Source organism: Hoplias malabaricus, chromosome 12 (genome assembly GCF_029633855.1).
Source record: "Hoplias malabaricus isolate fHopMal1 chromosome 12, fHopMal1.hap1, whole genome shotgun sequence".
Taxonomy (NCBI): domain Eukaryota; kingdom Metazoa; phylum Chordata; class Actinopteri; order Characiformes; family Erythrinidae; genus Hoplias; species Hoplias malabaricus.
The window spans coordinates 4,406,820-4,421,799 of record NC_089811.1 but is presented as its reverse complement, the minus strand read 5'-3'; the positions used below and the strand labels follow the sequence as shown (position 1 = coordinate 4,421,799).

The 14,980-nt window shown below is 47.2% G+C and overlaps 1 protein-coding gene across 1 annotated transcript in view; it reads left to right on the top strand.

Annotated features, from left to right (window-relative positions):
• The first annotated feature begins 233 nt into the window (after positions 1–233).
• The window catches only part of pde1a (phosphodiesterase 1A, calmodulin-dependent), a 76,444-nt gene continuing 61,697 nt past the window's right edge, over positions 234–14,980 (top strand). Inside the window, exons 1-2 of the mRNA XM_066686860.1 lie at positions 234–651; positions 7,433–7,459. Coding sequence (XP_066542957.1) covers positions 551–651; positions 7,433–7,459 — 128 coding nt within the window. The 5' untranslated portion in view covers positions 234–550. The remainder of the gene's footprint in view (positions 652–7,432; positions 7,460–14,980) is intronic.

Here is a 14,980-nt window from a genome sequence, read left to right as displayed (position 1 = left end):
AGCGAGAGGGGGAGAAGGGAGAAGAAACGATTGAGGAGAGATAGAGTCTGCACCGAGAGAAAGACGGAGGGAGAGAAGAACAGAATGACAGCGAGAGGAGCTGGAATGATTTCAGAGATGCAGAGAGATTCTCGGTAAGCTGCAGTTCCAGAGAGAGAGAGAGAGAGAGAGAGAGAGAGAGAGACAGACAGACAGACAGAGAAAGAGAGAGCGGTGTGAATGATGGAGGGCGGGAGTGTGTGTTAAGAGGACCGTCGTGTGTGTGTGTGTGTGTGTGTGTGTGTGAGAGCATTTCTGTATTGCGCGGATGAGAGGTAGTGTGTGTTTATTGCGTTTCAGTCTTTGAATCCTCTCTCGCTCTCTTTTACTCACACACACACACACACACACACACACACACACACACACACTCTGAATGCCTGATGCTCCATAGATTCAGAGAGTCGCACAAGCTCTGGAGGGAGCTCCGATACACACATGCTCAACCTACCTGCTTGCTCCGTTACTGCGTAGGAAAACACACACACACACACACACACACACACAAGCCATGGATTCTCTGGTGAACGACACTGATGGGCTTGAGAATAATTCCTTGAAGTACAGGAGGAACGAACAAACGGAGAGAATGTGGCTCCGGCTGAAGGGAATGTAAGTTACTTTACTGATGACAGTCATCTGTGTACCGGGATACACTGGAGGGAATGGGAATAGAATGGAATTGATGGATTTTAAGGCACTGGAGGAAATGGGAATTGACCGTATAAGACAGTAATGTGGAACTATGGAAGTTATGGGAGGGACTAGGACTATGTTAGTAGTGAAGATTAAATTTGGAAGTCATTGGAAGCGACTGGAATGAGAGTTACTAGAATGGGAATTACTGGAAGGTATGGATGTAGGCTGCTAGAGGGAATGGGAATGTGAGTTATTCGAGGGAATGGGCATTGTACATAATGCAAGTTGATGTGGAACACAATGGGTTGTGGAAGTTACTAAGATGAATGGAATGGGAAATGAAGTGAGTTTCTAGGAATTTAAGTTACAGGAGGAAACGGGAATGTCTAAGGATGACGGGAATGACTGAAGTGAATGGGAATGTCAGTTAATGGAGGGAATGTAAGCTACTGTGGAATGTCATGTACTATGGGAATTTTAGTGAATAGCATTGACACGTTATTGGAGGGAATGGGAGTTGTAAACAAGTTAATACCACGGAAGTTAGCAACGGGACATTGGAATTTTACAGAAAAAGGAAAATAAATTAGTGGAGAGTTTATGAGTTGAATTGAAGAGAAACGATGAAGGAAATTATTGGAGCAAATGGGAACGGCAGTTACTGCAGGAAATGGGAATGAAAGGTGGTGGAGAGAATGAGAATGTGACTACACTGATAATAATGGTTATTATTTATGTTTTGAATATATTAATAGTCATTAATGATCAGGTATAACACAAACACACACACACACACACACACATATATAAAAAAAGGCAACAGTGACCTGTTGTTTTGCCCGATAGTGAACCCACATCCATCTACAGTTAAACCTCAGATCGCGGCAGATACTGACCTTACTTTGTCTTTTCCATCAGTCGATTTACACTGTCATCTCCAGCACATATTTGTGAATATGAATAACCATTAATCCGCCAGGTTTCATCAATTAACCACCAACAGCCTGTTTTTTTCTACACATTAATGAACACCTAAACATAGGAAATCACTAAACATACATTCTCAGGTCTTATACCTTTACCTGGACATTTACAGTATTAGACAAAACTGAGGTCACTATTGTATGTGGAAGTGTCAGTTACTGGAGAGAGTGGGAATGTCAGTTACTGGAGAGAGTGGGAAGGTCAGTCAGTTACTGGAGAGAGTGGGAATGTCAGTTACTGGAGAGAGTGGGAATGGGTGTCAGTTACTGGAGAGAGTGGGAAGGTCAGTCAGTTACTGTAGAGAGTGGGAATTTCAGTCAGTTACTGGAGAGAGTGGGAATGTCAGTTACTGGAGAGAGTGGGAATGGGAGTCAGTTACTGGAGAGAGTGGGAATGTCAGTTACTGGAGAGAGTGGGAAGGTCAGTCAGTTACTGGAGAGAGTGGGAAGGTCAGTCAGTTACTTGAGAGAGTGGGAATGTCAGTCAGTTACTAGAGAGAGTGGGAATGTGAGTCAGTTACTGGAGAGAGTGAGAATGGAAATGTCAGTTACTAGAGAGAGTGGGAATGTGAGTCAGTTACTGGAGAGAGTGGGAATGTCACTCAGTTACTGGAGAGAGTGGGAATGTCACTTACTGGAGAGAGTGAGAATGTCAGTTACTGGAGAGAGTGGGAATGTCAGTCAGTTACTGGAGAGAGTGGGAATGTCAGTCAAATACTGGAGAGAGTGGGAATGTCAGTCAATTACTGGAGAGAATGGAAATATCAGTTAATAGAGAGAGTGGGAATGTCATTCAGTTACTGGAGAGAATGGAAATGTCAGTTACTGTAGAGAGTGGGAATATCAGTCAATTACTGGAGAGAATGGAAATGTCAGTTGCTGGCGAGAGTGGGAATGTCATTTACTGAAGAGAGTGGGAATGTCAGTCAGTTACTGTTGGGAGTGGGAATGTCAGTCAGTTGCTGTAGATAGTGGGAATGTCAGTCAGTTGCTGTAGAGAGTGGGAATGTCATTCAGTTACTGGAGAGAATGGAAATGTCAGTTACTGGAGAGAGTGGGAATGTCAGTCAGTTACTAGAGAGAGTGGGAATGTCATTTACTGAAGAGAGTGGGAATGTCAGTCAGTTACTGTTGGGAGTGGGAATGTCAGTCAGTTGCAGTAGAGAGTGGGAATGTCAGTCAGTTGCTGTAGAGAGTGGGAATGTCAGTCAGTTACTGGAGAGAATGGAAATGTCAGTTACTGGAGAGAGTGGGAATGTCAGTTGCTGGCGAGAGTGGGAATGTCAGTCAGTTACTGTAGAGAGTGGGAATGTCAGTCAGTTACTGTAGAGAGTGGGAATTTCAGTCAGTTACTGGAGAGAGTGGGAATGTCAGTTACTGGAGAGAGTGGGAATGGGAGTCAGTTACTGGAGAGAGTGGGAATGTCAGTTACTGGAGAGAGTGGGAATGTCAGTCAGTTACTAGAAAGAGTGGGAATGTCAGTCAGTTACTGGAGAGAGTGGGAATGTCAGTCAGTTACTAGAGAGAGTGGGGATGTGAGTCAGTTACTGGAGAGAATGGAAATGTCAGTTACTGGAGAGAGTGGGAATGTCAGTAATTTACTGTAGAGAGTGGGGATGTCAGTCAGTTACTGGAGAGAGTGGGAATGTCAATTACTGGAGAGAGTGGGAATGTGAGTCCGTTACTGGAGAGAGTGGGAATGTGAGTCAGTTACTGGAGAGAATGGAAATATCAGTTAATGGAGAGAGTGGGAATATCAGTAAATTACTGGAGAGAATGGAAATGTCAGTTACTGGAGAGAGTGGGAATGTCAGTTACTGGAGAGTGTGGGAATATCAGTCACTTTAGAGAATGGGAATGACAAGTGGGAGTGTGTGAATGCATGCCTTTTGTAGTTAGGACAAAGTTATTTTTAAAACATTCTCCACCTTTCACTGTGTTAGATTAGATATTATTGATATCGTAAATCCGCTCTATAAACTGATCATTTTAAATGCTAATCTTAACTGTACTCAACTTTAAGACAATTGCAAGGGATTTGTAAGGTTAAGAAAATAGTTAAAAATATATTTTTAAAGAATCCCAATTGTTATTGGAAAATTTCTTAAGAAAAAAAGACAATTCTTCAGAAAATGTCTTGAAGAATAACTTATATCATTTTAAGATAATCAAAAATAAGTATGAAAAAATAAAATTAAATAAAATCACGTTTAAGAAGGATTTCTTTCTTAAGATCAGAAGTGACCACAGGGCAGTAACACGACTCTTTGACCTAGGGTCAAGGATAGTGCCATTTGTTCAGTACAGTGTCCCTGTCACTGCACCCAGTCATTGGATCCCAACAGATCACACAGGCCACAGACAGCGCCTCCTGCTGGAGTCACCAACACCAGCTTCAGCAGCTACCCAACTTTATTAGGAGGAGGATGGTTGTGAGGATCTGCATGCTCTGGTGTTTAGCCTTTCAGCCCTTGACTGAACTCTGTGTGTGTGTGTGTGTTGGGGTGGTTTTAACAAGTCTGTAGATTTGTATAATCAAGACCTCTGGGACAAACACACTTCAGCTGTTCCTGGTCTAAAACCTGCCCACATTCACTACTCACGTCTCTCGTAAATGGCCTTGCTCTGTTCTGGGGAGGTATTCCACAAAGAAGGACCTCTCAGTTAACTAACTTCAGCCCAAAGTGGAGGACTTTCCAATTGGAATGTCCCTCATCTCTGTTCCTATTGGACAGGCTTGACTTTGGGCTTAAGTTATCTGGCTAAATTGAGAAATCCTGCATCGATTCCCCATCCATCAGGCCCTTACAGTGTGTTAGCACTAAGCTAATAGTAATTCATTAAAGACTTTTAAAGCCTGTTAAAGTTAGCATATTTATGTTATATATATATATATATATATATATATATGAAGCATGTACAGTTTTACAGTGACTCCTTCAGTAAATATGCTTCCTCACAACTGACTAAATCTGGGGAAACTGTGGTTCTAGTTCAGACACACAGCCATTTTTGAATTTGTTCAGTTTTCTTTGCGTATCAGAAATTAAATTTCTCTTTTTTCCATTTTCCAATTTCAAAACAAAATTTCACACAGGCGGCTGGTTCTATGGTGTTTATACACAAACCCTGAAGACAAGGTCACACACTGCAAATGACCCTGTCCAACTCCACAAAGCAGAGGTGATTGTGTTTGGCAGTAAGGCGCGAAGACTTGAGGTCACTGCTCAGCTTCACAGCAAAGCTCTAAAGACTAAAGACCAGGGCTGAAATCTTGGCGTAATCCTGGACTCAGACCTGAACTCAGAACTTTAACGGCCAAATAGAGGCAATAACAAACTCTGCCTTTTTTCATGTCGAGACCATATCAAAGTCCAAAGGGTATGTGTCACAACCAAACTTAGAAAAACTAATTCATGCATTCATCTCCAGCAGCTGGACTACTGCAGTGGTCTCTTTACTGGACTTTCCAAGTCCACAGTCAGGCAGCTGCAGCTCATTCGAAATGCAGCAGCTAGAACCCTTACCAAACTGAACTGAGCACATCGCTCCTGTCCTCAGGTCAGACAGTCACTCGGAGGAAACCCACGCAAACACAGGGAGAACACACCACACTCCTCACAGACAGTCGCCTGGAGGAAACCCACGCAGACACAGGGATAACACACCATACTCCTCACAGACAGTCACTCGACGGAAACCCACGCAGACGCAGGGAGAACAAACCACACTCCTCACAGACAGTCACCCGGAGGAAACCCACGCAGACACAGGGATAACACACCACACTCCTCACAGACAGTCACCCGGAGCAAACCCACGCGGACACAGGGAGAACACACCACACTCCTCACAGACAGTCACCCAGAGGAAACCCACGCAGACACAGAGAGAACACACCACACTCCTCACAGACAGTCACCCGGAGGAAACCCACGCAGACACAGAGAGAACACACCACACTCCTCACAGACAGTCACCCGGAGGAAACCCACGCAGACACAGGGAGAACACACCACACTCCTCACAGACAGTCACCCGGAGGAAACCCACACAGACACAGGGAGAACACACCACACTCCTCACAGACAGTCACCCGGAGGAAACCCACATACACAGGGAGAACACTCAGAGGTCACTGCACTGGCTCCTGATTAAACACTGGATTGATTTTAAAGTGCTATGAATAGTTAGAGGTGTATGAACCCAGTAGGTCTCTCAGATCGCTCGGGATTGGTCAGCTCGTAGTGCCCTGGGTCAGAACCACACAGCGGGAGGCAGCCTTCAGCCGCTATCCTACTTCCACCTGGAACAGACTCCCGGAAGACGTCGGATTTGCCTTAAATATTACAATCTTCAAATGTAGATTAGAGACCTTGCTGTTCTCCTGTGCCTTTGCGTAGCGCTTCACTTATTCATTTAGTGCTGTTTTAATAAATATCTTTTCTTTTATTTGTCTTTTATATTTCAATTTTCTAAAGTTTATAACTGCTTTTATCTTTTGAAATATTCATTCTTCGACTGTAGCTTTTCTCTATTGTTGTGTGAAGCACTTTGAATTGCCATTGTGTACAAAAGGTGCTCTATAAATAAACTTGCCTCGCCTTTCTACCACAAAGGAAAATATACTTATTAGGAAATTACGGTTGGAGTTGGAAGAATTTAACACTTTGGCTTCCAGGCAAAACCTGACTGAGACATAAGTGTATGGATAAAATATCTGTAGAGTAAAAGAGACACAGGTATAAAACCTATTCCAAAGCAAAACAGCAGAAATGATAGATGTCTTGGATGTTATTAGACCTCGAATCCCTGAGGGGTCTTCACTGATGTGAAGATATGTAATCATTGTTGAAAATCTTATCCAGAGTACACAGTTCACTGTGGTCCGCACCCGAGCACGAACACTTAATGTTCACTGCGGCTGAGTGGTGTCTGTTTTGCTGCCGAAGGTGAATAACTGCAGTAAAGTGGTGCAGATTGTTGCACTGAGTAAAGTGGGTGTGCTGTGAAAGTGTGTGTCGTAGAGTTCCGTTTTTGCTCAAACACACTCGAGTGTCCTTGAAATTCACACTTTATGAGACATCCCACACACACACACCTCTTAACTCTGAACTCATATACACCCAAGTGTGCCCACAGTAACACACACATGCACACACACACTCACACACACAGGCCTGAGGACGTGCTGTAACATTCACACAATTACACACATGTAGTCTCTCTCACACACATTCTCAGTGCTGCAGTGACACTGACGTGGTGGTGGTGTGTTAGTGTGTGTTGTGCTGGTGTAGAGTGGATCAGACACAGCAGCTGCTGCTGGAGTTTTTAAACCCCTCAGTGTCTGGACTGAGAACAGTCCACCGACCAAAAACATCCAGCCGACAGCGTCCTGTGTCACTGATGAAGGACTAGAGGACGAGCGACACACACTGTGCAGCGACAGATGAGCTACTGTCTCTGACTCTACATCTACAAGGTGGACCAACGTGGGACTGGTGTCTAATAGAGTGGACACAGCTGTCTCGGTAGCTGAGGAAGCATCTTCGTAGGCATGTTTATGAATGTTTAAGGTTTCTAAGAGGGAGTCCACATGTGATCTAAAATGCTGTCCATGTAGGAGTGAGGTTTGGCACAGACCCAGTGTTCTGTGCACATTAAGTAATAACGCCTGCTTGTTTTTATTGCATATTATCCTCTTTTAAAGTTGGGTCTCGTGTTTAAAATGCTCCTCTGATCTAACGCTGTTTGGTTTTGTGTTGCAGGCAGAAGTATAAAACCACGTCTCAGAGGTAAGCACAGTCCTGCTCCTCTTCCCCCTGCTGCTGTAACTCATTTAACAAATGAACTGTGAAGCACTTGGCTGGATATTTCACGCATGAGAGATAATGCATGACAAACGGTGGCATTATGGAGTGAAACGGCTTCTGAACTGATTGATGATTTGCTAATGCACTGGTCAGAGTTGTACTCGGGGTCCCCTTTTCAGACCGGGCTGTGGACATGGCCTGTGACAAGAGATACAGGGCATACACCCACTTCACTGTTCACTTCACTGTAGGTCATCGTTTATAAGGCCACACCTTTCATGACACTGACATAAATGTGAAGGTGTATTCTGATAAGACTCAGGGGTCATTAAGGCTGGTGTACTCAGTTTCACTGTAGAAAGCCCAGTGTTAATTTTGACAGCTGATTCTAGTTTAGTTTTAGTCTTTTGACTAAAATGAGTATGCATATTAGTGTAATTCATTCATCGTCTGTAACACTTATCCAGTTCAGGGCCTACATGGAATGACTGGGCGCAAGACGGGAACACACCAGGGGGCACCAGTACTTCACAGGGTGACACACACTCACACCAGTCCACGCCAATCCACCTAACAACGTGTGTTTTTGGAGCATGGGAGGAAACTGGAGCACCCGGAGGAAACCCACACAGACACAGAGAGAACACACCACACTCCTCACAGACATTCACCCGGAGGAAACCCACACAGACACAGAGAGAACACACCACACTTCTCACAGACAGTCACCCGGAGGAAACCCACACAGACACAGAGAGAACACACCACACTCCTGACAGACAGTCACCTGGAGGAAACCCACACAGACACAGAGAGAACACACCACACTCTTCACAAACAGTCACCCGGAGGAAACCCACACAGACACAGGGAGAACACACCACACTCCTGACAGACAGTCACCCGGAGGAAACCCACACAGACACAGAGAGAACACACCACACTCTTCACAAACAGTCACCCGGAGGAAACCCACACAGACACAGGGAGAACACACCACACTCCTCACAGACAGTCACCCGGAGGAAACCCACACAGACACAGAGAGAACACACCACACTCCTCACAAACAGTCACCCGGAGGAAACCCACACAGACACAGGGAGAACACACCACACTCCTCACAGACAGTCACCCGGAGGAAACCCACGCAGACACAGGGAGAACACACCACACTCCTCACAGACAGTCACCCGGAGGAAACCCACACAGACACAGGGAGAACACACCAACTCCTCACAGACAGTCACCCGGAGGAAACCCACGCGGACACAGGAAGAACACACCACACTTCTCACAGACAGTCACCCGGAGGAAACCCACACAGACACAGAGAGAACACACCACACTCCTGACAGACAGTCACCCGGAGGAAACCCACACAGACACAGAGAGAACACACCACACTCTTCACAAACAGTCACCCGGAGGAAACCCACACAGACACAGGGAGAACACACCACACTCCTGACAGACAGTCACCCGGAGGAAACCCACACAGACACAGGGAGAACACACCACACTCCTCACAGACAGTCACCCGGAGGAAACCCACGCAGACACAGGGAGAACACACCACACTCCTCACAGACAGTCACCCGGAGGAAACCCACACAGACACAGGGAGAACACACCAACTCCTCACAGACAGTCACCCGGAGGAAACCCACACAGACACAGGAAGAACACACCACACTTCTCACAGACAGTTACCCGGAGGAAACCCACACAGACACAGAGAGAACACACCACACTCCTGACAGACAGTCACCCGGAGGAAACCCACACAGACACAGAGAGAACACACCACACTCTTCACAAACAGTCACCCGGAGGAAACCCACACAGACACAGGGAGAACACACCACACTCCTGACAGACAGTCACCCGGAGGAAACCCACACAGACACAGAGAGAACACACCACACTCTTCACAAACAGTCACCCGGAGGAAACCCACACAGACACAGGGAGAACACACCACACTCCTCACAGACAGTCACCCGGAGGAAACCCACACAGACACAGAGAGAACACACCACACTCCTCACAAACAGTCACCCGGAGGAAACCCACACAGACACAGGGAGAACACACCACACTCCTCACAGACAGTCACCCGGAGGAAACCCACGCAGACACAGGGAGAACACACCACACTCCTCACAGACAGTCACCCGGAGGAAACCCACACAGACACAGGGAGAACACACCAACTCCTCACAGACAGTCACCCGGAGGAAACCCACGCGGACACAGGAAGAACACACCACACTCCTCACAGACAGTCACCCGGAGGAAACCCACACAGACACAGAGAGAACACCACACTCCTCACAGACAGTCACCCGGAGGAAAACCACACAGACACAGAGAGAATACACCACGCTCCTCACAGACAGTCACCCGGAGGAAACCCACACAGACACAGAGAGAACACACCACACTCCTCACAGACAGTCACCCGGAGGAAACCCACACAGACACAGGGAGAACACACCACACTCCTCACAGACAGTCACCCGGGGGAAACCCACGCAGACACAGGGAGAACACACCACACTCCTCACAGACAGTCACCTGGAGGAAACCCACACAGACACAGGGAGAACACACCAACTCCTCAAAGACAGTCACCCGGAGGAAACCCACGCGGACACAGGAAGAACACACGACACTTCTCACAGACAGTCACCCGGAGGAAACCCACGCAGACACAGAGAGAACACACCACACTCCTGACAGACAGTCACCCGGAGGAAACCCACACAGACACAGAGAGAACACACCACACTCTTCACAAACAGTCACCCGGAGGAAACCCACACAGACACAGGGAGAACACACCACACTCCTGACAGACAGTCACCCGGAGGAAACCCACACAGACACAGGGAGAACACACCACACTCCTCACAGACAGTCACCCGGAGGAAACCCACGCAGACACAGGGAGAACACACCACACTCCTCACAGACAGTCACCCGGAGGAAACCCACACAGACACAGGGAGAACACACCAACTCCTCACAGACAGTCACCCGGAGGAAACCCACACAGACACAGAGAGAACACACCACACTCCTGACAGACAGTCACCCGGAGGAAACCCACACAGACACAGAGAGAACACACCACACTCTTCACAAACAGTCACCCGGAGGAAACCCACACAGACACAGGGAGAACACACCACACTCCTGACAGACAGTCACCCGGAGGAAACCCACACAGACACAGAGAGAACACACCACACTCTTCACAAACAGTCACCCGGAGGAAACCCACACAGACACAGGGAGAACACACCACACTCCTCACAGACAGTCACCCGGAGGAAACCCACACAGACACAGAGAGAACACACCACACTCCTCACAGACAGTCACCCGGAGGAAACCCACGCGGACACAGGAAGAACACACCACACTCCTCACAGACAGTCACCCGGAGGAAACCCACACAGACACAGAGAGAACACCACACTCCTCACAGACAGTCACCCGGAGGAAAACCACACAGACACAGAGAGAATACACCACGCTCCTCACAGACAGTCACCCGGAGGAAACCCACACAGACACAGAGAGAACACACCACACTCCTCACAGACAGTCACCCGGAGGAAACCCACACAGACACAGGGAGAACACACCACACTCCTCACAGACAGTCACCCGGGGGAAACCCACGCAGACACAGGGAGAACACACCAACTCCTCACAGACAGTCACCCGGAGGAAACCCACACAGACACAGGGAGAACACACCACACTCCTCACAGACAGTCACCTGGAGGAAACCCACACAGACACAGGGAGAACACACCAACTCCTCACAGACAGTCACCCGGAGGAAACCCACACAGACACAGGGAGAACACACCACACTCCTCACAGACAGTCACCTGGAGGAAACCCACACAGACACAGGGAGAACACACCAACTCCTCACAGACAGTCACCCGGAGGAAACCCACGCGGACACAGGAAGAACACACCACACTCCTCACAGACAGTCACCCGGAGGAAACCCACGCAGACACAGAGAGAACACACCACACTCCTCACAGACAGTCACCCGGAGGAAACCCACACAGACACAGAGAGAACACACCACACTCCTCACAGACAGTCACCCGGAGGAAACCCACGCAGACACAGAGAGAACACACCACACTCCTCACAGACAGTCACCCGGAGGAAACCCACGCAGACACAGAGAGAACACACCACACTCCTCACAGACAGTCACCCAGAGGAAACCCACGCAGACACAGGGAGAACACACCACACTCCTCACAGACAGTCACCCAGAGGAAACCCACGCAGACACAGAGAGAACACACCACACTCCTCACAGACAGTCACCCGGAGGAAACCCACACAGACACAGAGAGAACACACCACACTCCTCACAGACAGTCACCCGGAGGAAACCCACGCAGACACAGAGAGAACACACCACACTCCTCACAGACAGTCACCCGGGGGAAATCCGTCTTTTACTTACTGTTAGTTTTAGTTGATGAAAACAAAAAATATTTGTGTGTACTTTTAGTACATTGCCTTAAAAATTTGCTGATTTTTAGTCATGTATTTTTAAATGTTAGACGTATTAAAAACTGTGCCAGATCAATAGTGCGGATTGTGATTGATCTGCTATGGTGACCCCTGATTGGAGAGAGCAGCCAAAAGAATAATAATAATAAGAAGATTTTTAAAAGTTAGATATATTGTTTATTACTAAATTCCATTAACAACAGCTTAAAGTTTGTTACATTAAAAAAAACAACATTTATTTAACACTAACATTTTTATTTCAAAGTGTGCTGCAATCCAAGACCTCAAGAGATTCAAATCTATAAATCATTGGCCAACAGACTCCCAGATGCTCAAAGAATCGATTATTCATTGTGCTCCGGTTTCCTCCCACAGTCCAAAAACACACGTTGGTAGGTGGATTGGCGACTCAAAAGTGTCCATAGGTGTGTGTGTGTGTTTGTGTGTTGCCCTGTGAAGGACTGGCGCCCCCTCCAGGGTGTATTCCCGCCTTGCGCCCAATGATTCCAGGTAGACTCTGGACCCACCGCGACCCTGAACTTGATAAGCGCTTACAGACAATGAATGAATGAACAAATAAAATTTACACTGAGAAAGTCTTAAAACCACTGATGCTTATAGGAATCAGACATTAAAGCCACTGTCTACTTGAGTTACTGTTTTTTCTTCAGACCCCTGTGCTTTTTGAACCTTTCTGTGGAGATTGACAGGGTTTACCAGATGGTGGGGTGTCTGTGTAATGATGAGTATTGACAAGTAAATTGTTTGCAGAGCGCGATCAGTGTGATGACATTTACCTTTTCACTGCACAGGAAATCAGCAGAGCTGTTCTATAGTGTCAACAACAACAACATTATCCTTCCTCCTGTGTTAGCGTTCTGTTAGCATCTCTTATGTTAATGGGTCGGTTTTGACCTGTGTTTTAAATCTGCCATAAGTTCACCCTAAAAACAATTAATGATTGTTGACCTTCTTGTTGACCTTGTTATTGTTCTTTATCCATGAAAGGGTTGGTTTTAATTGTTCATTGTTGCGGACTGTAAACTGGAGATGTACACTCTACAAAACTCTAACTCTAAACTGACCTTACATGTCTGGACATGTCTGTCTTTCCTTGTTTTGTGAAACAGACAAAGATAGAAGCCCCTAACTGAAGCTCAAGTGGTTGTAGGAGGAGCCAGCTGTAGGCTGTTGGTGTATAGTGTGTTTATGAGTCCAGATTTGGCACTTGTTTTCAGATTTAAAATTATACCTGGGTTGAAATTGACCCTAACACAAGAGAAAGGGTTAAAAAGACACTGTTGTGTTTCGCAGTGGGAACTCCAGCTTGTACTCAGAAGTTGCACTCTGTGGCTCATACTTTAGTGTGTAATCAGGTGTGTCCCTCCGCCATGGGAAGTAGTTCATTATTGTATTTAATGAGGTGTGCAAGTAAGATTGGTAACAATACAATGCAACAGCCATTATACCATGACAAAAGAGCGGGAGAGCGCTTGAATTTTTGAATTAAAATTATACGTGATTTGCACACCTTTTACAGAGGGTGGATAATTTAGATGGCCATGCTTTTGGTGTTGCATTCTCAATGTTAGTTGATATCTCTTTTGCATCTCACCTTCACCTCCCCTTTCTTCACCTGTCTGTGAGGAGTGTGGTGTGTTCTCCCTGTGTCCGCGTGGGTTTCCTCCGGGTGACTGTCTGTGAGGAGTGTGGTGTGTTCTCCCTGTGTCCGTGTGGGTTTCCTCCAGGTGACTGTCTGTGAGGAGTGTGGTGTGTTCTCCCTGTGTCCGCATGGGTTTCCTCCGGGTGACTGTCTGTGAGGAGTGTGGTGTGTTCTCCCTGTGTCTGCGTGGGTTTCCTCTGGGTGACTGTCTGTGAGGAGTGTGGTGTGTTCTCTCTGTGTCTGCGTGGGTTTAATCTGGGTGACTGTCTGTGAGGAGTGTGGTGTGTTCTCTCTGTGTCTGCGTGGGTTTCCTCCGAGTGACTGTCTGTGAGGAGTGTGGTGTGTTCTCCCTGTGTCTGCGTGGGTTTCCTCCGGGTGACTGTCTGTGAGGAGTGTGGTGTGTTCTCCCTGTATCTGCGTGGGTTTCCTCCGGGTGACTGTCTGTGAGGAGTGTGGTGTGTTCTCTCTGTGTCTGCGTGGGTTTCCTCCGGGTGACTGTCTGTGAGGAGTGTGGTGTGTTCTCTCTGTGTCTGCGTGGGTTTCCTCCGGGTGACTGTCTGTGAGGAGTGTGGTGTGTTCTCTCGGTGTCCGCGTGGGTTTTCTCCGGGTGCTCAGGTTTCTTCCCACAGTCCAAAAAAAGACTTTGGTAGGTGGATTGGCGACTCAAAAGTTTCCGTACGTGTGTGTGTGAGTGAATGTATGTATTGCCCTGTGAAGGACTGGTGCCCCCTCCAGGGTGTATTCCCGCCTTGCGCCCAATGATTCCAGGTAGGCTCTGGACCCACCACAACTCTGAACTGGATAAGGGTTACAGATAATGAATGAATGAATCACGTAATCCATTGTATTGACAACTTATTCATGTCATTTTGGAAAAGGTATAAAGTTGAGTTTAACTCCAGGTGTCATGACACATGTTGGATATTAAAGAGGTGAGGTCACGTGATGTCGAGGGACCGTAATATAGGACTGTTGCTGTGAAAACAGGCCTGTGGTACCCCAACCCTCCCCTGTAGCACTACTACGGTGTAAATAATCCCTTTGTGTATTGCCAGCGCTGTCCGTGGTGAGACCTCATCCTCGTGTTGTGGGACTGTAGGCTAGTGGCTGGTGCTGAGCAGTTTAGGGGGCAGTTATATTTGAGACAGTGTCCGAAACTGGCCGTGGTGCATTATGGGAATGCTGTAGGTGATGGATGAATAGTGGATGGTGTTGACGTTGGAGCTGAGAAAAGATGAGATGGCATCAAGTGAAGGGCACACAGAAATGTATAGAGG